The following is a 25,080-nucleotide window of genomic DNA, read 5'->3' as shown; positions in this document are numbered from 1 at the left end:
GTTATATTATGTGAAAATAATGATGGATGTGGAAAATAACAGCCAAGATATACACTCAGACAAAATGCTATAAATATTAGCAGGGGGTGGGAAATTGAAGGAAAAAGGAAACAAAAATGTTAAAATAATGAAGAATGTTGGCTATTGGAACTGCTGGCTTCTCTTTGCCTTAAAACTCTACTTTAATAATTCTTTCAGTAATCTGAGGAGGCCTCATATGACTGGAGAGTAGAGAGTGAGCAGCTTGGGGAGGAAGCAGCTTCTCTGCTAGTTCTATTGCTCTGCATCCTAACATTCCCCAGCCATGGGGTATCAAGTTAACTCATGTGGATGGATAATAAGATGATATATGGGTAGATGGGTGGATGGATGCGTGGATGGATGGATGGATAGATAAACGTGTGCATAAAGCACTGCGTTAACTGCACTATATACAGTACATCATTTCATTCTTGCTCCCTCCCCCAAAGTAAAAGAGATAAATACTAGGATTATCACAAAGTTATAGTATGGAAAAACAGAGATAATGTAAGTTGTCCCAGAACATATGACAAAAAAGCAGGTTTGAGAGCATATTAGCCTGACATAGACATCCTAGGGTGACCAACCATCCTGATTTTCCCAGAACTAAGGAGTTTCTCAAGACATGAGAAACTGTCTTTAAACAAGGACAGTCCTGGGCATTATTTGTCACTCTTTATCATATAAAGGTAATTGTGCATAAGTTTCTCTAGCCTTTCTCTTACTGAAAATTTATTGTATCATCGAGTAAATGTTATATTTTTCATCAGTCTTTGTTTCTTTTCTCCCAGATCTCCTCCTTCATGAAATTAATACACTTTTATCACTTTACAGATACACAAATTGAGAAGACGTAATCCAGCATTGACACTTTCGATATTAAAGTGGGGATTCTCAGCCTGTGGTTTCAGTTTATCAGGGCTAAGCGTGACCAGAGCAATATGGTGGGCCAGCAAACTGCAGATGTTGTAGGACTTCCAAAAGGCCCAAATTCTGAAAATGGAACCTGGGAAAGAAGTGACCAGGGAAAAAGGAGCAGAAGAGGTTGCCTAAAGGAAACCTTGGGACTTCAAAATGGTTGGGAGATTCCTCAGAGCATATGAAAAGGAGAAAGGACATTTCTGACTAATGAGCCTCCACTGCTCATGCACATCCACCACTCATCTCAAACAGGTTGAGATTCCCTGGTTTAAAAAATGGTCAATTCCTGCAGAAGTGCCCTTTGCCTTCACTCACTGTCTTGGTTTGTATTCTGTGTGATTGAGAGTTCTCAGTGTTACAACAGTATTTAAGTGTGAGTAGTGTGAGCTCTTTCTATTTATTTTGAGTGTGGGGAGTCTTACCATGTGAGTGGGTGGTTATGAATGCTTTCTTTTGTTTTGAAGTAAAACAAATATCAACTTAAGTATTAACTTTAAATATCAACTTTAAGACTATTTAACGCCTGTAACAACTGTGTTGTGGTAAGCACTATTTTTATACCCCTTTTGCAGCTGAGGGAACAGATAGATAAAGTAACTTGTCCAAGTCAGTAAATAGCAGACCTCAGATTTTCATGAATGTCTCCCACCCTCCTTTTAGAATACAGTTAACGAATATGTTTTACTTTAAGAAATTCATTAATTCAGCAAACATTTAGGAAGTATTTTTGCATGTTAATCACTGTGCCAGGCAGTGAGTCCATAGATGTGAGCAAGACAAAATACTTCCCCTTAAGAAGTTTGTGGTATAATGGAAAGATCAATAAGAAATTTTATTATTACAGTTTTGTGCAATGTCACAGCATGAGGCATTGGAGGAGAATGATGTTGTAAGGAGGAAAGTCTAGAGATGCTGCCAAAAGGAGAGGACATTCTGGGTGGCCAGTCAGTGTGTTTCTGGACAGTCAGAAATACTTAAACATACTACTAATCTAAACAATTTCACCTTCTGAGTAAAAGTCAGTAATTATAAAACTATGGAAAATGACTCAATTCTTTTTCCAGTGTTTTTATCCCAGATTTATTTGCCTTTGCATGTGATATGTTGTTTATTTATGAAGTCTTTGGCATGTGTAACACTTCTTTCTTTGTTATTTAAATGCTATTAATTTTGAATTCATATCTTTCCATGATTCGAAATCAAAAGGTTCAAGAAGAAACTTTCAAAAGTCACCATTCCATTCTCCTGGCCATCCATTTTCCTTTTTCAGATGCAACTTTTTGTTGTTGTTGTTGTTTATGTATTCTTCTGAAGGTATTCTTTGAATATATGTGTACATTTAGAAATTTCTTCCTCTATTTCATGTAAATGTTAACATATTATGTGCCTACTATGCACTTTTCCATTTTTATTTACTATATTATTCTTATGTAATGGTGAAGACAAACAAGTTCCCAGAAGTCAGGCATTATGTTTTATTTTATTTCTGGATCATCTTTCCCATAACATTTTAGGATCTTTCATAAGACTTAGTACCCGCTATATATCTACTATATTTACATTTAGATGATCAGGATTTGTTAAGTTCTTGCTCTCTGACTGTATTTAGATTTGGTTCATTTTGTGTTTCTCAAAAAGAGACCCAGGGGCTCTTCAGGGTATAATAGGTCAGCCTGGTCCTAAAGAGTGATCTTATTATTAACTTTGTATGACAGAATCATGCCTAAAACTTGTTTTTGTTCTATTTTCTGTTAAGTATAAACTTGACTTTGATGTTGCACTTGCAGAATTACATGTTATTTTTGGAAATCCCATTAGAGTGTCTTGATCCTATACTTTCATCTGTGCCAGAAAAGGCCCATGCTCTCTGTGCCTGAACCCTTGTGTCTCACCAGCTCTCATCACTACATAAGTCTCCTAAGATGTTGCTTTCCAAAGACTTTGAGATTCAGAGGCCGTCTTAGGAAGTTCCAGAGTTATTCATTCTTCCCTCTTAATCATTTACCTGGATTGAAGACAAGGAAAGCCTTTGCTTTGCCACATGTAAGGCTGAAGAACAGAATCTCCTGCAGAAGTCCTCTATTATGTTTTTGTATGTTTTCATTTGTACAATGTCCTTGTTTGTATGACAGTATTCCTTGTTAATGTGAGGGAAGTGAAGTGAGTATACAGGGAAGATTCTGGCTGAGCAAGATAAACAGCCTATATATTCAAACCTAAATCTTAATGATTTATAAAGCACTTTATCTCTTCATCTTGTGTTTCATTGTAAATGACATAGACAGAGTTGGTATCTAAGAGTACATTTGATTATCACTGTTTACCCCTGCATTAATTTAATAAAATATCCATATTTATTTTTTTCCTCAGTGTAGCAGCATGTCCATTTTTTTTTTTTTCCTGCATGTTTTATAGAACCTCTCCCATTTTAACATGTCAGTGGGGATATTTACTTGGAAAATCTAAAACTACCTTCCTATTTCTTTTGTTTATAACTTCTGTATTTATACAGCATGCTTTGGAATCCTGCATAATGAAAAATATTGAAAGAATTTTTTTAAAGATTTATTTATTGGGCCTCCCTGGTGGCAGAGGCTGTTGAGCACAGCGCTGTGAAGCTGTCCACAGCCTCTGCAGTGTGGGTTTGATCCCAGCTGGCCATGGAGATACCCACATGGCGCAGCAGACCTCTCCTGTCTCACCCACTGCTCCCCTCAGCAGTGTATTTCAGTCAGTCTGCCTGTTCTGTTCCCCGCTCTGTCTCTGGTGAATCCTCTCACCCTCTTGCACATCTGGCCTGTACCCCAGTTCTTCTATGCATGAATAAATAAATCTTAAAAAAAAAAGATTTATTTATTTACGCATACAAGAACAGGGGGCAGACCGGAGGTGCGGGGGTGGTGGTGGGGCGGATGGTGAAAGGATTCACCAGAAAGAGAGGGGAGCAGATCAGGCAGATCCACTGATATACACTGCTGAGTGGAGCAGCGAGTGAGACAGGAGTCTGCTGCACCATGTGGGTCACCTCCCTGGCCAGCTGGGGATCTATCATGCTGCAGTGGCTGGTGATAGCTGTGTCTTTAACCCTTGCACCACCAGAGTAGCCCAAAGAAGAAAAATTTTTTTTAAAGAATGTATTTACCATTTGCATTTTCACTCACTTGATAGTTTCTTTTAGGACAATACCAAGAAGAGTCAAAATTGTATCATCCAATTTAAAGACCTTAGGAAGAGAAGGTAGGAGAGGAAGAATGGTCCTCAAGAAAACTGAAAGGGACTTTCCTTTACAAGAATACTCTTCTCACATCAGTAAACATGGATGTGCAAGTCACCGCAGCTGAAGCTGGATGTTTTTCAATCTTCAGATTCTGAAAAGGAAGTGAGAAACCTAGAAGGAAGTCAAGTTGAGGAATAAGGCCTTGTAGATGGTGGATCATAAGAATATTTGTGATTTTTAAAACAAACATGTTAACACATCATTCAAAGATATATAGAACTTTAAATGGGTCACCTAGCTTTATTACTTATCATCATGATATCATCTTTTTAATCATTTCTCAAAATGAGACATTCTCAAAATATGATAACTGTAAAGACTGTATGTTAGATTCTAGATGTTTTAAAATATCTTTGTAAAAATGGTGATGGTATAATATTTATGCCAGCTGTTGGGCACTCAAAGCAATAAAAGTGGGTTTTGGGAATCAGGGCATCCCACCTTCTGAATAGTCTTCCTGGCTGGCTTTCGCGGTCATGGTTCTGGTTGGAATTTTGTAGCATTGAAGGGATCCATGATATAGCAAAGTTAGCCTGAAGATGATCCTTAAGTTTTCTTAAACTTTACTTTAGGCCCTTTTACAAGCATGGCTACCTGAACCAAATATATTTTATCTAAATATTTTAGGAAACATTATTATTTTAAAACTTAGAATTAAAAATGAATTTTGCATTAATGATATCTCTGGCTGAATTTGTGAAGACAAAATACAGTCTTTTTTTATAATTTTTCTCTACCTCTGGCCCCCAAGACTCAAGAAAACTAATACAATAAATTAACCTACCGTTATTATAATTAAAGTATTTTCAGAATTAATTGTATTTTAAAAGAACTTAAAATTTGACCAAACTGAGACAATTGTTAGTGGTGAGGTTTATCTATATTATTAATCATGATAATCACCATTTACTGAGCATGTTTTCTATAGCAGACACTGGGATTTACACAGAATATCTCATTTGCTATCACAGGATGGTGAGGAGGTGCACTGAAATAGGGCACCATCTTTTCCTGGTACAACCTCTGAAAAGGATAACTTGGCAGTATCTATCAAAATTTTAAATAACCCAGGAATTGCACTTACAGAAATCTACCCTTCAATTATATTCTTATGTAAAGTGACTTATGTGTAAGCATATTCATTGCAGTATTAACACTTGTGATAGTGAAACACTGGAAACAACCCAAATGTTTATCAACAGGGAATTGGTTAAATAAATGTGATAGAACACCAAACAATAGAATACTATATTAGACAGCCACATAAATAAGGAAGTTCTTTCTGATAATGAAACATCTCCAAGATTTATTCATTGTAAATAAAAAAGGAAGACATATGAGAGCACTGTACAGTGCTATACTGTACATTATATTAATTAGATACACAACATATATGCTAGGAACACTTTGCACACTAATATGTATATCATGTACCCTTACTTTGTATATTATGCACACTATGTATCTTTCCATATATAAATTTTACATTTTTGAAAGGAAAAAGATTTATTGGCACAATTTGCTTATATATGCAAAAAATATATATGTCTGAAAGGATGCATAATAAACTGTTGAAATTGGTTGCCCTTGGGATAGCATATTGGGTTCATAGTTGGAAAATTTTACTAGACGGAAAATATTTAATAAATAGCATTAATTTTTTGAGTATTCACTATATGCTAAGCAATGTTCTGAGTCCTTTACTTATATTAATTTACTCTTTCTAAAAACCCTATAAGAGGCCTCCTCTGGTGGCACAGCAGTTGAGCACTGGGCTGCGAAGCTGCCCACAGCCTCTGTAGCGTGCCGGTTGGATCCCTGGCCGCTGGCGAGGGTCCCACATGGCTCGCAGACCTCTCCTGCCGTGCCTACTGCTCCTCTCAGCAGTGTACTTCGTCAGTCTGCCTGTTCTGCTCCCTGCTCTGGCTCTGGTGAATTCTCTCACCCTCCCGCACTTATGACTGTACCCAGTGCTTGTATAAATAAATAAATAAATCTTTTTTTAAAAATTTAAAAAAAAAAACCTTTAAGGAAAATATTTTTTTAATCATCTCTCAGCAGATAAAGAAATGGAAGAACAAAATTAAGGAAACTTGGCCAAAAGCATGTGGCTAGTAAGTTATGGCCCCAGGGTTCAAACATAGTTTGAATTCAGGGTCCATATTCTTTTTATTTTAATATTCTTTTATTGAGTTAATATTTGTTTATATTATTTCCATAATAGACATTGTTGCCATAGTACCCTCACCACCAAAGGACCCATAGTCCACTACCATTGACCCTTTTTGTACTCCCTTCTTTGTTCTCACCCTTTCCTTCCTCCCTCCTACTCCCCCAATGGTTGCCCATTCAAGGGTTACTTTTTCAGTTTGGCATTATCTGATGCTTTGTTTTGTTTTTTTCTCTATTACACATATAAGTGATACCATCAGTGTATATTCTTTTTTAATTATTGTTTTGGTTTTTGTCTAATTTTATTGTATTTTTTATATGAATTTTTAAAAATTTTTACATCATTGTTCATTTTTAAACATTATTTGCTTTCCCACACCCCCTCAGTTGTAGTCCCCATAGAGTTTCCTTCACCAATGCACCCGTGCACCATCACCTCAGTCCCCCGTGCTCCTCCCTCCCTCCCTCTGATCCCTCTCCCTCCTCCTCCCTGCAGGATGTCTCTGATTTATAATTGTCCGTTTTTGCTTTGTTGTGTTTTGTACTGTTAGTAATTTTTTTTCACTGATGCCTGATTTGGTTCCCCTATATTCCTGCTGTAAGTAAAGCTATCCGATATTTTTCTTTTTCCTTTTGGCTTATTTCAGTGAGCATAACCGCTTCTAGTTCCATCCATGTTGCTGCAAATGGCATGAGTTTATCTTTTTTTGATTGCTGAATAATATTCCATTGTATATATATCCCACATCTTCTTGATCCAGTCATCTATTTTTGGGCATTTGGGTTGTTTCCAGGTTTTACCTATTGTAAATAGTGCTGCCATAAACATAGTTGTACAATAAGCAACTATAAACCAAAAACACACTATGGGGTGGGGGTGGAAGGAGTGGGGAGAGGAAGGATTAGGGTCAAAATAAGGGGGGTGCGATTGTATGGGGAATATAACCAAAATGAAAATGCATACATTGTGCAAAAATGAAAAATGATTTAAGAATTATAAAAAATAAAATATTAAAAAAAGAGAAAGAAATGGGCAGAAGAACTTAAAAGACATTTCTCCAAAGAGGAAATGCAAGTTGCCATCAGGCATGTGAAAAAATGTTCAACATCCCTTATAATCAGGGAAATGCAAATTAAAACCACACTGAGATACCACCTTACCCCAGTAAGAATGGCACATATCAAAAAAACAAGAAACACATGTTGGAGAGGATGTGGTGAAAAAGGAACCCTCCTGCATTGCTGGTGGGAGAGCAAACTGGTCCCAACACTATGGAAAGCTGTGTGGAGATTCTTCAACCTGCTAAATATGATCCGGCAATTCCATCAGTATATATTCTTAAACTCTACTTCACCTGAATAAGTGATTGAACCATATTAATTAAGAAGTTTCAAAGTATATACCATTGGAGCAGTATGGTATGTTGATAATTGCCTGGATTGGACATTTCTGGAAGCAGTCTGTTTGTTTGCCCATGTATTTTTTATTTTTTTTTTAGAGGAAATGGACAAAAACTGATTATTGCTGCTATTGATATTCTAATAGATGTCTTTGATAAATCTTTGAGTTCATTTCTAGTCAATATATATGTGGTAGTACAATTACTGAATCATTAATATATTCCTAGGAGTGGAATTTGGGGGACATGGTGTGTAACTGCTAGAAAATGCACCAATTTTACATTCCCAGCATCAGTGCACAGGAATTCCATCCTGAACTCGGTCCTGTATCCTATGGCTCAACTTTAAGACTGACATAATACCTTTTCATAGACACTTTTATTCCAATTCCTTCTTTGTGAGTTCATTGTTACTGTTCTCTCTTGGCCTTTATATTAGGAGGTTCATATTGACTTAAACATAAAGAAGAGTATTATTTCACATACCAAGAAATATACAGGTAGAATGGCTCTGTCTCTGCCTCTCTGCCATTCTCTTGATCCCACCCCATTATGGGCTGACTCTGTCTATACTCAAGTTTATAGTAAGACCACATACCCAGAAGACCACACTTCATGTCCTATTGGCCAGATCCAGATCACATACCTGCCTCCCTTCACAGGCAGTTGTTAGCAAGGATTTACCAAGGAGCCAGAGATGAGATCATCTTCCCTTGGGCTACATGAGGAAAGATCAGGGCCTTGCCTCCATGGAAGATCGGGGTTTGAATGCTAGATAGCCTACAGTATCTGCTCTGGACTCCAACCCCTCACTTTGAATAATTATAGCTACCTCCTAACCATGTTTCCTGAGTTTTGTTTTTTGCCCCCATTTTCTCAATATTTATAATGAAGTTGGTATACTCCAAGTCAAATACATTTCTGTCACCACAGCACTTTTTTGGTCAGAGTAGTTGTTTACTCACCTCTGAAGGATGAACTCTAAACATGTTTGTATCCCCATTCACGATCCTCCCCATCAGGCACCGACCTATACCCTTATCCTTTCTTCTCCCTAGCCCCTTATTATAGGAGTAGGCAAATTTTTTCTGTAAAGAGCCAATAATAAATATTTCAGGCCTTGTGGATCATGGGATCTTTGTTTAAGTATTCAAATCAGCCAGTATAGTGTAAAAGTAATCAGACAAAATTGATAAGCATATGAGAATGAATGACTGTATTCTCCCCCCACCAAAAATATTTACAAAAACAGACAGTAGACATATTTAGCCCATGGGTCACACTTTAACAATCTGCTTCATAAGAGCTTCCTTACTCCACTTGACCCTAAACTGGTAGAAGCACCACCATAATTAGAGCCACAAAGATGACAAGGTAATGCTCTGGGGCAATCTCACATATACAGAATACATGGCAGTGTTTGGGGTTCATATCTGAGACATCAAAATGTGTCAAAGATTCAACGATGCAAAGATTCTAGGTCTGTTTCCTAAGCTTTTCCAATCTGTGGTGCATGAATTTGCTGGATTAACTAAGACAGATAATTGAGTTTTATTCTCCCATTATGTAAATAATATCTTGGTAAATAATCAATTCAAGTTGTTCTTCCCACTCTGACCTGTAGATATATACCCCATTCATACAATTTAAAAAAAATTTTTTTAGAGATTTATTTATTTATTTATACAAGCACTGGGTATAGTCAGAAGCGCGGGAGGATGAGAGAATTCACCAGAGCCAGAGCAGGGAGCAGAACAGGCAGACCGACGAAATACACTGCAGCGGGCACCACAGGAGAGGTCTGTCGCACCATGTGGGACCCTCACCAGTGGCTGGGGATGGAACCTTCGCTGCAGAGGCTGCAGGCAGCTTCGCAGCCCGACGCTCAACCACTGCGCCACCAGCAGAGGCCCCAATTTTTAATTTTTTAATGAGGCTTTTGCTTTTTTTTGCTTTTTTTTATTGTGGTAAAATACACATAAAAGTTACCAGTTTAACCATTTTTAAGTATACAGTTCAGTGCTCTCAAATGCTTCACAGTGTTGTACAGCATCACCACCATCCATTTCCATAAATCTTTTCATCTTATAAAGTTGAATTTTTATACCCATTAAGCAATAACTCCCCACTCCTCTTCTCCTGGCTCTTAGCAACCATCATTCTACTTTCTGTCTCTCTGATTTTGACTACTTACTCTAAATACTCCATAAATGAAATTAAACAGTATTTCTTTTTTGTGACTGGCTTATTTTATTTAGATAATTTTCTCAAGATTCATCCATGTTTTAGCATGTGTCAGAATTCCCTTCCTTTCTAAGACTGAAAAATATTCCATAGTATGTATGCACCACATTTTCCCCATCCATTGGTAGGCTTTCATAACCAGATATAGGATTTGTAAGTATTTTCTTCCATTCTGTAGGTTGCTTTTTATTATGTTGACATTGTCTTTTGATGCACAATTTTTAAAAATATTCATGAAATCTAATTTATCTACATTTTCAGTTTGTTGCCCATGCCTTTGGTGTGATACCTAAGAAATCATTGCCAAATCCAACATCATGCAGAACCCTGAGGACCAAATTAAAGAGTTTGAATTTCATTCTAAATGCAATAGGAATGTTGAAAATTTTAAGTAAGGAAATGATTATCCATCTTGTGTTGTGAGATAGCCTGCAGTGTAGAGGGAGCATTAAAGGAGAATGGAGGCAAGGAGAATAGTTAGGTGACAGGTATCATACGCTAATAGTAGCTCAACCACAGTGAGTCTATACGTTCTGACAGGGCACTTGATTTCCTGGTCTGTGTCCAGAGGGAAGAGGGGTCGCTGGTTTGAGTTTTATTCTTACTTACCTTTCCTTCCTTGACCCACTTTTTATTTGGGCTCTTTTGTTGTAGGTTAGAGACTCTTGTAAAGATCGTAATCTTTTCTGGATATCTGGATAGCCCTATAATACTAGGATATAGATCCTTCTTTGTTCTAAAAATAATTTCATTATATTGTCTAGGAAGAAAATATTTTTTTTTCTCAAGAGAGTTGGTGTTTCTGAGTAGATTAAGATATAAAGACAGTTGGAACTTTTAAAAAAGTGGGTCTAGAAATGAAAATTGCTACTAAAACAATTTATAAATATATAAAAGATGAAGCTCATAAAGAAGTTTCTCTGATATTTTTCCTGGATAATGATAAGGCAATACTGGGAAATTCTGTGGGCAGTCTGGGAAGCCTGAAGTTTTGCTGGCTAAGAATAGTTAAAATTGGGAAGCCAGGGGTAAACATGGAAAGTGAGAAGTAAGGGAGGAAACTACTTCCTCAAAATCAGGATTGTTATGAGATCGCTGTGGTTTGAACTTTAAGAAGTTACTGGAAATGAATAATAACACAGATGTGTGCACACACATATAGCTATAAAAAGCAAGACATAGAAAAGACTTGTCTTTTGCAAGTGATATATTGTTAAGTCAAAGCACAATGATTAGCCTTTGAACTCTCTAGCTGCTGGGCCTCCCTGGTGATGCAAGGGGTTAAGCCCAGCACTGTGAAGCTATCCGCAGCCTCTGCAGCACAAGTTGGATCCCAGTGGGCCAGGCAGCAGACCTCTCCTGTCTTGCCTGCTGCTCCCCTCAGCAGTGTATTTCAGTCAGTCTGCCCGTTCTGTTCCCCCCTCTTTCTCTGGTAAATCCTCTCACCTACCCCAACCCCCCTAACACCCCTACCCCAGTTCTTGTATGCATAAATAAACAAATCTTAAAAAATAAACAAAATAAACTCTCCTGTTGAGAGCCCTATTTACAATAGGCAAGTTATGGAAATAACCTAGAGGAAACAATCCTCTGTCCTGTGGTATATATACACAACAAAATGCTACTTGGCTATTAAAAAAAAGATGAACTCTCACCATTTGCTACAACATGAATGGAACTGGAGGGGAAAATGTTAAATGACATAAATCAAAAGGAGGAAGACAAAGACCAGATGCTTTCACTTGCAAGTGGAATACAGAGAATCAAAGGGTCAGACAAATCCAAACCAGTAACAAACCCTTGAAATCTGACTACAAAACTGAGACTACCAGAAGGAGAGGGAGGTGGGCAGGCTAGCTAGGAGTGCTGAAGGGAGAGGACCCAGTGGATCTTGGTGGAGGATTACTGGGGCATTAGCGGTAGAAATGGTATAAAAACATGTATTTGTAGAGGTTTGAACTATAACCCCTAAAACAAATATAATGTTGTATACCAATTTTACCTCAATAAACATAATTGGAGATAAAATTAATAAAAGAAAAAAAAATCTGCTGGGGACAAGGGGTATTGACTGCCTAATGTGGGTATGGACAGGAAGCATATGTGCTGGCTGTTGTTTGCATGATGGAAATGCACTGCTCCTCCTGTTCAGGTCAGCACTGCCATTCATCCTAGTTTTCTCCCTTCTCATCTACTGCATGATGGCCTGCTGACCACCCACTTTTTGGTCACTTCCTCAGGTATCTCTGTCTCTTCATCCTTAATATTATATCATGTCTCAAATCTTCTGACTGGGCATCTGGCAGTCTTTGGTACCTCATTTGACTCAACTATTTTCCTGTTATCTTGGACACACATGGAGTAAAGTGTTTATCAGATGGTTATTCAATAACATTTTTTTAAAAATTGGCAATTTGTGGAGACAAATTCTGTATGTATGAAATATATATGCATGTATATATACATATATACAGCCCCAGAGCATGTACTTGCAAGAGAGACTAATAGTGTGTGTATACGTATGTATGTAGGTATGTATGTATATATAATATATATATGGTGTTTGTGTATGTGTGTGTGTGTGTGTGTGTATATATATATATATAGTACAAATCAGTTGCAGCCTATGAAAAAGGGATAGAAGAGAGATGGAAAAGGAAAGGAATAAGAGTTGACAAAGAATAAAAGCAAAGATGTCCACATACCTCCTATTTTTAATGCAAAGCATGTCACTGCCAGACAATGTTACATCTCTCCCCACTAGAATCACCATAATTTTGCCCCTAAAGATGTTCTCTTTCCCAGTCCCAGGTCAGCAAGGGCTCCATTCAGTCCTCTTTTATTTATCAGTTTTTGATTACTCTTAAGAGGTTTCACTTGGATCAGCAGACTCAACAATTCCCATTAGTTTCTCTAAGGTTACTCCTGATATATATGACTTTATAAATTTTACAATTTTTTTTCCCCATTTCAGAAGTGTCTGGTTGAAGAAAGAATTACAGATAGCCATTACTAATGAAGAGAAGCAAAAAACAGTAAGTAAAGGATTTTCAGGACTAGATTATGAAGTTAAATCTCAGTTCTTCATTTTACTCAAACTGTGACCTTTGTCTACCCTTTCTGTGCCTCAGTTTCCCTATTTATAGAATAAGATCTAGAGTACCTAGTATCTACTTCAAGATTATTGAGAGGTAAATGAATTAATATACTGAAGGCACTTCCCTGGCACGATTTAGATCTCTGTGAATATTAGCTTGTATAACTGCTTTCTTCTTCAGCTAGGAAACACTAAGAGTGAACTGCACATTCTAGCAATCCCTCCTTGTCACTCCTCTCCCATACCATGCCTGTGTGATGGAATATTCCACCCTGGAATGGTTTTTAAGGCTGGGGTGAAGTGTGGAGAGTGGTCTTTGATTTAGGGTGGAGGTCTGGGCATTTTCTCAGCTTCCATCACTTTTGAGATGAGCCAGTTCAAAATAGCCAAGTCTTGCTCAGATCCAAACTGCGTCCACATCCTTCCCATGCTCTATTCACCATTCATTTTCCTCTGGTCAGTAGAAGATTGAGTTTCATGACCACCACTCGTGTTTGTGATCACAGCACAGCTTTATTTGCTAAGAAAAATGCTCAGGATTACTGCCCAGGTAATGAGGAAAGTTTGGGACTTGGAAGAATCTTCTCCAAGTCTGACTGGAGTGAAGAAATACCCTGGTACAAAATGTGTTGAGAAGGTTCCTCAAAAGTGAAGTGACATTTTTCAGCCAATTGAACTTCCCTTATCTGGCTTCCTAGAAAAGTCAGATATTCCAAGAATTGCAGGACATTGGGAACTTGCAAAGAGGTCAGTAATTTCTCCCATGGAGTCCCTTTTCAGACCTGAAAAACTACCTGCTAGCCTAGGAACATGTTCAGAAACCGTGGGAAGGGACAGCCTCCAAATACTTGCCCTCTCAACAAACTGCCACAATGAGTTTACACAACTTGAGTTGCTGCAAAGCCTCATTCACAGCTGTCTAGACAGTTTGTTTTCCCACAATTCTGTTTTTTTTTCCAGCTACTGTACCTTAACATGTGAAAGAAATTTGAAGAAGCTCATAGCTGAGAACCACATGTTGAGATAGCCAGTTTGTCTTTGGGTTCTCACCTTTCTTTTCTCCCTTTTACTCAGTTCTCTTCATAAATATTTCCGTGACCCATCGAATCCAGGGATTCCCTACTGCTGAGCCACCAACTAGGGCAGACTGGTTCATTTAGAGGCATCTGATTAATTTTGCAGAACACAGATTTCTAGACACCCCTGGAGATTTTGAATCAAGATAGTGCCCAGGTATTTCCAGATTTCTGAGGTTCCCCAGGGGATTCTGGCAGTAGGTAGGTTTGGGAGCAACTGCTCTGTCCCTAAAACACAAGTTAGCTGTTATTTTCCACCCCTGAAACCGAAGCGTCAATGTGAAAACTTCTGGTTTCCTTTACCTAAGTTTGAATTCAGATGTTCTTCAGGTTGATGAAAGGACTATGCCTGCTTGGCCAGGTGTTAAGCCCGAAGAATGTCATTCTAGGTTTCAGGAGATGAAGTCCCTCCTCTGATTTATTCCTGGAAGCATGTTGTTGTCCTATAAGATCTGGTTAGGGAGTCCCTGAGAAAAATGATGGGCTCTTGGGATCCTTCAGTCCTGAGTTTCTGGGAACACACCAGGTTTATCTTATAGCAGACCTCGATGTCTTGCCTCCCTCTGGCCACCCACAAATAAGCCAAAACCTGGAAAAAGAACAGATTTGGGGAAATATGTAAATTGTTTAGTTCCTTAGGTTTACCTTGTGTCCTTTCCCCTCAACTACCCTAAAATGAGGTATTCTCCAAGTCAAAATGTAGTCTTAGATGAATCTCAAGCAACTCTGCTCCTTTGTGTTATTTGAACTGTCTAAAGTAACAGGGACATACCTGAGCAAAAACCATAATTCCACACAGGTATCTAGCCAAACCTGAGGCTGGGACCACAACCCAGATGGCAAAAGAGACTGGTATAGAGACTGGGAGAATCCAGTCAAGTTTGTCTTTTCTTCTCATTTGCTTCTTTCTTCAGTTCCTGTTAAAAGTCTCTACAGGTTACATGGTTGATAATGATCTATGCCCTCTCTAGTACACACACCAGCTTCCACACTCATATTCTGTGACTGTGAAAACTTGAAGTAATTAACTTGCAATTCCTTAGACTCAGTTCAAATGCCCAGGAAAAAGAATGCGACAGGCTTAAGGTCAGATGCCCACTGAGTTGGAAAATTAAGGTGACATGGTACAGATCTGGCAGGGGCCAATTTCATGATCTGGGTAAGTTTCTAGAGAAGAGGTAGATCACTGTGCCCTGAGGAGATACAAAGTTGCTTTTACTTTGGATTGTCAGATTCTCAAGACAGGGCCTGACCAGAATTTGTGCTATAACCCAGGAAAGCTGCTTAAATGGCAGAGCCCCTTATGAATATCTGAACTATAATTCCAGTCCAGGCCCATTATCTATGCTTCAATTCTTATCAGAGTTTCTATCTCCCCAGTCCCCCAACAACTTACTAGCTCTTTTAGCCAATTTTAGAGCACTATCCTTTTTCTGAGAGAAATTTCCTTCCTTCTACCTCTGTTCAAAGAGTCACCCCAGGAAGCTGTATTTCACTGTATGTGATCCACCTTTCCCCACAGCTCAGTGGGCCAAAAAACAACCACTGCATAGGTTAGTCCGTCACATAGAGTGTGACTGGCTTCAGGAGGCTGAGTCAGCCAACCAGATTTTCAGGACAGAGGTGATTAGGCCTGAGATAAAAGAGTCAGGAAGTTGCTAGAATCCATAATGGGACCTGCACAGTGTTGATGCAGCTGTTGCTGTCTTTTGCGGAGAAAGCAAAAGCAACAAGGAAGATAAAAGAGGTTCAGAGTGAAAGGGAACTGCTAACAAAAAGAAATCTTTCCCTGTTAAAGAGTCATAGACCTGCAAATGTAAATAATAAGTTTGCTTCCTGAAAGGCCATGAAGAAAAGGAGAGCCAGGCTAAATTTCTCAAAGGGAGGGAAAGTTTATTGCGCCCCCGGCGGAACTCACACACCCAAGGTGGGGGTCAATGAAGCCGTGCACTTTGTTAGGGGGAGGCAGGGTTTTATAGGGTAAGGAGGGGTCAGGTGGGAAGTTGGGCTCGTATGGCGGGAAAAGTTTGTAGGGGCGAAAAGGTTCATGGGGCAGGTAGAGGTTCTTTGTCTGAGAAGAGACTTGTAGGGGGAGGGGGGAGGCTCATTGTCTGAGTCCTTCAGGCAGGTATATCCGTATTCTTGCCCCCCAGGTGGGCTTCCTGGTAGGCTTTTGCATTCCAGCCTCCTGCATGGACCTTTCACTTCCTTAATAATATCTAAACAAGGTCTAGGCTGATTGATCTCCCAGGCCATCCTGGAAGATCTGTATCCTTCCCCTTTTCCTGTGTCAAGAATTTGTATGCTGACTAACCAACTTTATCAATGTAAAATGGTTGTGTATGAAAGAAACTCTTTGTCTCTAGACCAGTGCTCAGACCTTATGCATGAGTAATAAAGCTTTCCTGACCTCACCATTCCTAAAGTACTGCTCATTCTTCCCCTGCCTGGGCAAAAGGCTAGAATTTATTTCTGCAACAAGAGTAAAGAATGAGGAAAGAGCAGTGAGAGGGGGAGAGACAAGGCACAGAGAGCAGCAGAGACAACCAGGAACCATGAGAGTCAAGCAGGGAATGCAGCTGGTGCTACTGTTGTGGTTTTTGAAGTCTGTGGGTTTGGAGTGCGGGGTCCTTGTGTTCACGCTGGGAAAGGTTTTGTTAGGGGGAAAAGGATGTCCTAAAGCTAATTCCATACAGGCTTTGTGGACTCCACCCCCACTCCAGGCCAAAGCCAAAGACACTGGGAACTCCAAATCCCATCACCACCAAAGGGAAGGTGGCTGGGACCTGAGGGTGGGGTTAAGCAGCCAGGTTGGTATAAAGCCAGACACGTGGGCTTTGGAGGGGTCCCCCATTTTGGCTCTCCGCCAGCTCACAGCATTGGCCAGCTCTGAGAGTGCCTTTGGGTTTCCAGGTCGGTGGATCGTGTAGGACGCATTAAAGACTTTATTTCCCTATTTTCTCCCTGAGGTGTACATTTTCCTTATTTCCTTTTCCCTTCTAAATAAACCTTTTATTAACCTTTTGTGTGTGCCTGTAGTGGAGTATTAATAAGTCCCTTGTAAATGCGCGGATGAGGACCCACAGCCAGGCAACCCGTTCAATATCGGGGCTGCCCTATAACAGGTACACCTGCGCTAAGACTGTGCTTTTTAAGGGCGGTGTCACGGGATGCCAGTAGAAGCTTGAAAGAGAAGCCAAGAAAGAAGCAGCAGAAGCCAAAAGAGAAGCCGAGGAGAAGGAGAAAAAAGAAGCTGAGAGAAGGCTGGAGAGCCCAGAGTGAAGACCTGCTGGGGGCTGGGAGGACTGCTAGCCTACCGGCCCTCCAGCACCCCTGCTGCCATGTACCTGCTAAATCCCAATAAAAGCCTGCAAAAAGCCACTGAGGACTCTGACTCCTACTTTACCAGGTCTGCATGGGATCAAAGAAAACCTGCTCAGTGGTCATTCCTGCCCCTACAAAGGTTTACCCACACTATGCTTGTATCAGTACTTCATTCCCTCTGAAGGCTGAATAATGTTCCATTATATGGAGATGCAGAGTTTATTTGTCCATTCATTTGCTGGACAGTTGAGCTCTTTCCCTTTGTGATTATTGTTGTAGAGTGAATGCGTTAAAAATCAGGCTTTTTACAGCCCTCCTGCCATTAGCATCTATGACCAGCACCTGGGTCTTGCATATGCACTGGGGATTACGGAAAAGAGGGCACGGGCGTGCGCATATGTAAATTGGGCCACCTGAGGGGATAGTGGAGTCACTGGTGGTCTCTCTGAGACTCCTACATCTTTGGCATCTCTCCGTTGTAGTTCACCTTTTGCCGTAGTAACCACTGGGGTCTCAGTGGTCACTGAGGACTCAAGGAGCTGGAATGAAGACTGCTCCCATTTTCTTCATCTTGAAATGACCCTGCAGTCGCCACAGCCCCCAGACATGGGATACTCCAGTGACCCTTCCCCCTTCAGAGACTTCACGCGGTAAGCAGGTAAGCAGGTATTAATCTCTATGTAAGGGTACACTCAAACCTCATGGATGTGTGTCCAGCATGTTTGTTCTCTCCAAGAGAGTAAAGAGAACGGTATAATACCTCCAGGCCTCAGGCCCTCCTCTTTGTCTCATTTCTCTTTGTCTCCACCACTTTCATTTCCTGTCCCCACCTCTGCACCTGGGGACTCACCTGAGATATTAAGGCTGACTATGATTTCCCTTTGTGACTTCAGTAACTTTTTTTCTTTTTTTAAAATATTTATTTATGCATGCATACAAGAACCGGGGTATGGGCTAGATGTGCGGGAGGGTGAAAGGACTCACCAGAGACAGAGCGGGAAACAGAAACACACTGCTGAGGGGAGCAGTAGGCGAGACAGGGGAGGCTGCCGCGCCATGTGGGCATCTCCTGGGCCAGCCAAGATTGAACCCACGCTGCAGAGGCTGCGGACAGCTTCACAGTGCTGCACTCAACCACCTGCACCACCAGGGAGGCCCTCTGAGCTCTTGTTATTTGCCCACCTCTCAAATTCTTTCTTATCTTTCTCATCTTAGGCTGTGTCTTTTTTTTTTCTTTGTAAGACCTAACAGAGTGGGAAGTACTGGACTGATTTTTTGGGGTGTGAAATAGTTAAAACTGATTTAGTACCTGTAATGTGTTAAGCACTATTCCAGGTGCTTTACATAAACATATTATGGCACATCACATAGTGTTGCATTGCATTGCACAGATTGCATTGTATTGTATTTAGATGACAATATTTTGGTAACAAAGGGTAGAAATTATAACATTTCTTCCCCCATGCTGTCCTGTACTTGCAAAGTGATCCTAATTAAGCTATATAGTTCCTTTTCTCCTCAACTTTTCCTTCTATAAAACAGAAGGGGACTTAGAGACTGGCTTTGTATACTGGTGAGTTCATTACTATGTTTACTATACTACAATATTTTATAACCTAAATTCTAATCCCATTACCAAATATCATCACAACATTGAGGGATTTGTTTCCTACCACACGTACACACACATACACACACACACTTTTGGAGAGCTTCTGTCATAAAGGGAGCAAAGCTAAATTAAATAAGTTAGAAACACAAGCCCTTTGACAAATTCTTTTTTTTTTTAACATTTATTCATTTATGTATACAAGAACTGGGGTGCAGGCCAGAGATGTGAGGGTTGAGAGGATTCACAGATACAGAGTGGGGAACAAAAAGGGCAGATTGACTGAAATACACTGCTGAGGGGAGCAGCGGGCCAGTCAGGAGAGGTCTGCTGTGCCTTGTGGGCAGCTCCAGGGCTGGGGATCGAACTCCTGTTGCAGTGGCTGCAGATAGCCCCACAGGTTGTGTCCTAACCCCTTGCGCCACCAGGGAGGCCCTTGACAAATTCTTTACGTCTTTTCTTGTTGCTGTCATATAGCAATTTATGCTCTGCATTAGTGATTTTTAAGAATGATTTCTATGTGTATAAAAGTGATTTTGTTATAGGGCAACCCCGATATAAAACGGGTTGCCTGGCTGTGGGTCCTCACCCGCACACTTAAAAGGGACTTATTAATACTCCACTGCAGGCACACACATAAGGTTAATAAAAGGCTTATTTACAAGGGAAAGGGAATTAAGGAAATGTACAACTCAGGGAGAAAATAGGGAAATAAAGTCTTTAATGTGTCCTACCCGATCCGCCAACCTGGAAACCCAAAGGCACTCTCCGAGGTGGCCAGACGCTGCGAGCTGGTGGAGAGCCAAAATGGGGGACCCCCTCCAAAGCCCACGTGTCTGGTTTTATACCACACCTGGCTGCTTAACCCCACCCTCAGGTCCCAGCCACCTTCCCTTTGGTGGTGATGGGATTTGGAGTTCCCAGTGTCTTTTGGCTTTGGTCTGGAGTGGGGGTGGAGTCCACAAAGCCTGTATGGAATTAGCTTTAGGACATCCTTTTCCCCCTAACAATTTGTGTTTCTGGTGAGCTACTTAGAGAACAAAATACAAGCAAAAAAGAAGAAACTAAAAAATAACCTGCAAATTCTTTGCCCCCGTACACCCCTAATTAACACTTTGATATCTAGCCCTTTAGTGTTGTTGGGTTTTGTTTCTTTTTTTTTGAGGCATATAGATTTAAGAAGTAGTAAAAATGTACCCAGATAATAGTTTAAGCTTTTTTTGGCCCCAGTTGTGACAATACCAATGCCTTTCCTGGCTCTGGGATGAGTTTTTTCTTTTTTTTCTCCCCAAATCCAGACTTGTGGGGAAAGAGTTGAGATGTGCAAAGTGAAGGGAGGGTGTAGAGGAGAGGAAGCTTAGGAGAAAGGGAGGGTGAGTATATCTCCTTCCTAAAGAGGGACAGGAACTCCCCTGGGGGGGTGGGGGTGGATCACAGATATTAGAATCTCAGCCAAGGATGGGTATCTTCCTGTTGCTTAGCCAGTCATGATGCTGGGAAAGGAGGTCAGGAAAAAGCAGGCAACTGCCCTTGAAACACTTGCCTGGAACTGTGGGTGGAGAACCACATTATAAGAGAAGACTTGACACAAATACTGATCCATCCTTGGGATGTAGGTGGCTGCTGCCATTTATAGTTACTACGAATTTCATTCTTTGTGTTTAAGGGGTGGATAAAACAAACAAAAAAAGAGTGGGAAAGGAAAATTCTGCTTTTTTAAAGAAAATCAATTAGGCAGTGGAGACTTGGAAGTCAGGAAGGCATGGAGAGAGGGCAAGAAATCATTAGAGAAGTTGACTGAGAAAACAGCTTGTCTGTGCTTTGGAGCCTCATCTCTGCTGCCCCCATCCCTATGAGCTAAGTGGGAGGCAGGAATGGCATTGGTTCTCCAGGTCAGCATTCATGTTGGCCTTTTCTTGCCACCTGGTTTTAATCTCACTACTGAAAAGCCTCACCATGTAGTGAGTGGTACATACGGGCCTGAATTAAAATTCAACCACACAACTGAGGAAAGGTTTCAATCATATCCTCATGTGTAAATGAGTCTAACAGTATCTAGAACACGATTTGCTCCAAAAATTAAATGGGGCCTCTCTGGTGGCACAAGGAGTTAAGTCTCAGCACTATGAAGCTATCCACAGCCACTGCAGTTTGATCCCCAGCCAGGGACCTAACCCACATGGCACAGCAGACCTCTCCTGTCTGGCCTGCTGCACCCCTCAGCAGTGTATTTCAGTAGATCTGCCTGTTCAGCTTCCCACTTTGTCTCTGGTGAATCCTCTCACACACTCTCCCCACACCTCTGGCCTGCACCCCAGCTCTTGTATGCATAAACAAATAAGTCTTTAAAAAAAATGAAATGAAGTACTAGAGTGAGTTGAATAGTGTTCCTGTTAGGGGTGGAGTCCACAAAGCCTGTATGGAATTAGCTTTAGGACATCCTTGGCCTGGGGTGGGGGTGGAGTCCACAAAGCCTGTATGAAATTAGCTTTAGGACATCCTTTTCCCCCTAACATTCCCACAAAATTCATGACCACTTGGAGCCTCAGAATGTGATCTTATATATGAAAGGTCGATGCAGGGGCCAGGAATGAGGAAGCCCACAGAGGAAAAAACAAGATGGCCCAAACACCAGTACCACTGACACCATCAAACCGAAACTGAAGCAATAAACAGGAGAAAAACACCTCAGCTCCAAGAAAAACAACTTTGTTCCACCTAAATCTGTTTCCTGCCCTAAATAAGTTTCCTGCCTAAATCAGTTTTCCCTCCTAACCTCTCCTCACCCTCTGAAAGGACATCTCCTCCCACAATGGGCCTGACTTCTCGGACCCCCTTGGGGGTCGGCAAATCTCACCCCGGGGCGCAATAAAGTTTCTGCCTGTTAGAAACAGGCCCGGCTCTCCTTCTCTTTACTGCGCCGAACCTTTCAGTATAGAAGTAAGGTGTGCTCAGATGAAATTAAGATGAAAATATACTAGATCAGGGTGGGTACTAATCCAGTGGCTGGAATCCTTATAAGAAGAGGAAAGAACACTCTCAGATACACTTTGGGATGAAGTTCAGGTGAAGATAGAGGCAGAAATTGGAGTAACACAGCTAGAAGCCAAGAAACACCGAGGATTGCAGGCAACCATGGAAAACTATTGATAGAGGTAAGGAAGCATGATACCCTGGAGACCTCAGAAGGGCATTGCCCTGTGACACCTTGATGTCAGACTTCTGGCCTCCAGATCCAGAGATAACTGAGAGTAGTTTCTGTTGTTTTAAGTCCTCTAGTTTATGGTAATTTGTTGCTGCACTCCCAGGAAACTATAATAAAGCTCACTATGCAGTTCTTGGTGCATAACCATGAGGAGCATGCTGATGTTCTTTTCCTTTCCTCTCCCTACTCCTCATTGCACCAGCTTCTCCAGAAGCACAGCTCTAGGGGGATCTGCTTTCAGAGAAACAATGCTGAAAGTGTTATAGAGCAACCCCGATATTAAACGGGTTTCTGGCTGTGGGTCCTCACCCGCGCGCTTTAAAGGGACTTATGAATACTCTACTACAGACATACGCAAAAGGGTTAATAGGGGGGAATTGTTAGTTGGAAAAGGATGTCCCAAAGCAAATTCCATATAGGCTTTGTGGACTCCACCCCCACCCCAGGTCAAAGCCAAAGACACTGGGAACTCCAAATCCCATCACCACCAAAGGGAAGGTGGCTGGGACCTGAGGGTGGGGTTAAGCAGCCAGGTGGATACAAAAGGCAGACACGTGGGCTTTGGGGATCCCCCATTTTGGCTCTCCACCAGCTCGCAGCGTCCGGCCAGCTCTGAGAGTGACTTTGGGTTTCCAGGTCGTCGGATCGGGTAGGACACATTAAAGACTTTATTTCCCTATTTTCTCCCTGAGTTGTATATTTTCCTCATTTCTTTTTCTCTTGTAAATAAACCTTTTATTAACCCTTTTGCGTGTCTGTAGTAGAGTATTCATAAGTCCCTTTAAAGTGCGCGGGTGAGGACCCACAGCCAGGAACCCGTTTAATATCGGGGCTGCTCTATAACAAAAGCAAAACCGAAACCTCCCAACAGACTGGGCATCAGTCAGTTCCTCAGAACCACTTATGGTTTGAATGGCTCCTGTTAAGAGAAGCCTGCCTTGAATAGAGATGTCAACATCTTTTCTTCTCTTGCTTAATGTTCCTTCTCCCCACATCCAGGAGGCTTGATTGTCACCCACCTTTACTTGTCCCTCTGCTACTAGAAGTAACCCTTGTTGGAGCTACTGCTTGTTAGAACAGTCTAGTCAGCAACTTACGTTTTAATTTTTTATTTGCTTGAGCTGTTTGTTTAGTTGGGTTCTATGAGGGAATCTCACATAAAGAGCAACTTTTTTTTTTTTCCATTTTCTTTTGGGTCTTTGCTGGAGAAGCAGTATCAAATCTTGATATGATGTTCATTGTTTGCTTGTTTGTTTGAGGAGGGACTGTATCACAATGATTATATTCTTACATCTCACACAGTATTTGGCACATAGAAAATACTGAGTAAATGTTTGCTCTTCCTTGAAAGTTCCTAGCTGATTTTTTTTAAAATTGAGGTATATGTAGTTGACAGATAATATCATATTGGTCTCAGATTACATTATAATGATTGGACAGTTGTATACATTGTGAAATTATTGCCACAATATCTTTAGTTACTATGTGTCATCATTCAGCTTTAACTTTTAGGATTTATCCTTTTGACCCTCTTCACCCATTTTTCACACCCCAAACTTCCTCCTCTCAGGCAAACACCATTCTGCTCTCTGTTACGAGTTTTGTTTGTTTGTTTGTTGTTTTCAGATTCTATGTGTAAGTGAAATCATATAGTATTTGTCCTCTGTCTGATTTATTATGCTTAGCATACTTCACCTCAAGGTCCATTTGTGTTGTCACAAATGGTAAGATTCATTTTTTTATGTGCAAGTAGTATATTCCATCGCGTGTGTGTGAACCACATCTTCTATATCAAAACAACACACTTAGTGGGAGAAATAGTTACATTTATAAATTGTATCTGATAAGGGATTAACATCTAAAATGTCAAAATGCAGAGTAAGAATTTTCAGTGTGAGCAGTAATTAGGTGTCAAATACCGGTTGAGGTGACTGTTTTCTAAGCTCCCTTCCAAGCCCAAGATTCTATGAATGAATGAACCATAGTGTGCTTTTCACTGTTGCCACTCAGGACCTTGTCATTTGCCTTCATTATCTGAACACTCACTGCTGGCAGTATCTTTCTCTTCTACACTGCTTCAAGGAGTCTTCTCCCCAGGAATCTCCTATCCCTGGGCCTTTTCACTAAACTGTAGCTCCTCATAGGTAAGGACTATACCTTTTGGGTTCTCTGAGTCTGAAGAACCTAGTACAGCACCTCACAATATGCATATTATATTGTTGTTATATTGTTGAATTAATTGATTTCATAAAGTAGCAGGTGAATCACCAGATATGGGATGTTTATAAGATACAGGGGGCAACTTATGGTTGATTTGAGGAGACAGTGATGTGTCCCCAGTGACAGTATTAAGGGTCATGCTTCAGAGCTGACATGGTTTATGATGCATGGGACAGTGGCTAATAGATCATTGTGTCTTGCTTGTATATAAATACACTACAGGACTCAATTGTTGCATAATTGGCTTACTCTGTAATGACACAATTGCAGCCTGAACTCATGCTATAACATACTTTATTGTGGCAGGGAGGAGTTTCTTTCTCAGGTTATTTGTCTTTCCCTAAATATCAAATCAACTCATAGAATTCCAAGATAGATAAAAGGTAACCAGCCCCAACCACCTCAGATGCCTTTCAGACTTTTCTAAATTCTCTAGGGACTAATTCCCAGTTCTTATTCTCAGACCTCTCTTATTAACCACCTTGGGTTCTTGAGAATTTCCTCCTTTGGTTCT

At 40.6% G+C, this 25,080-nt stretch overlaps 1 protein-coding gene across 12 annotated transcripts in view; it reads left to right on the top strand.

The window, feature by feature from the left end:
- The window catches only part of CD274 (CD274 molecule), a 214,385-nt gene that overhangs the window by 165,760 nt on the left and 23,545 nt on the right, over positions 1–25,080 (top strand). For 10 of the 12 annotated variants that reach the window (XM_054689631.1, XM_054689628.1, XM_054689627.1 and 7 more), the window contains one exon: positions 856–3,297. In XM_054689631.1, coding sequence (XP_054545606.1) covers positions 856–878 — 23 coding nt within the window. In that variant the 3' untranslated portion in view covers positions 879–3,297. Of the gene's footprint in view, positions 1–855; positions 3,298–13,009; positions 13,071–18,014; positions 18,191–25,080 lie in introns of those variants that run through there. The other 2 variants (XR_005121922.2, XR_008549727.1) reach the window with 2 other exon arrangements.

This window comes from Talpa occidentalis, unplaced genomic scaffold (assembly GCF_014898055.3).
Source record: "Talpa occidentalis isolate TD23 unplaced genomic scaffold, MPIMG_talOcc4v2.1 talOcc4.7, whole genome shotgun sequence".
NCBI classification, from domain to species: domain Eukaryota; kingdom Metazoa; phylum Chordata; class Mammalia; order Eulipotyphla; family Talpidae; genus Talpa; species Talpa occidentalis.
This window is presented reverse-complemented; position numbering and strand designations above follow the sequence as displayed.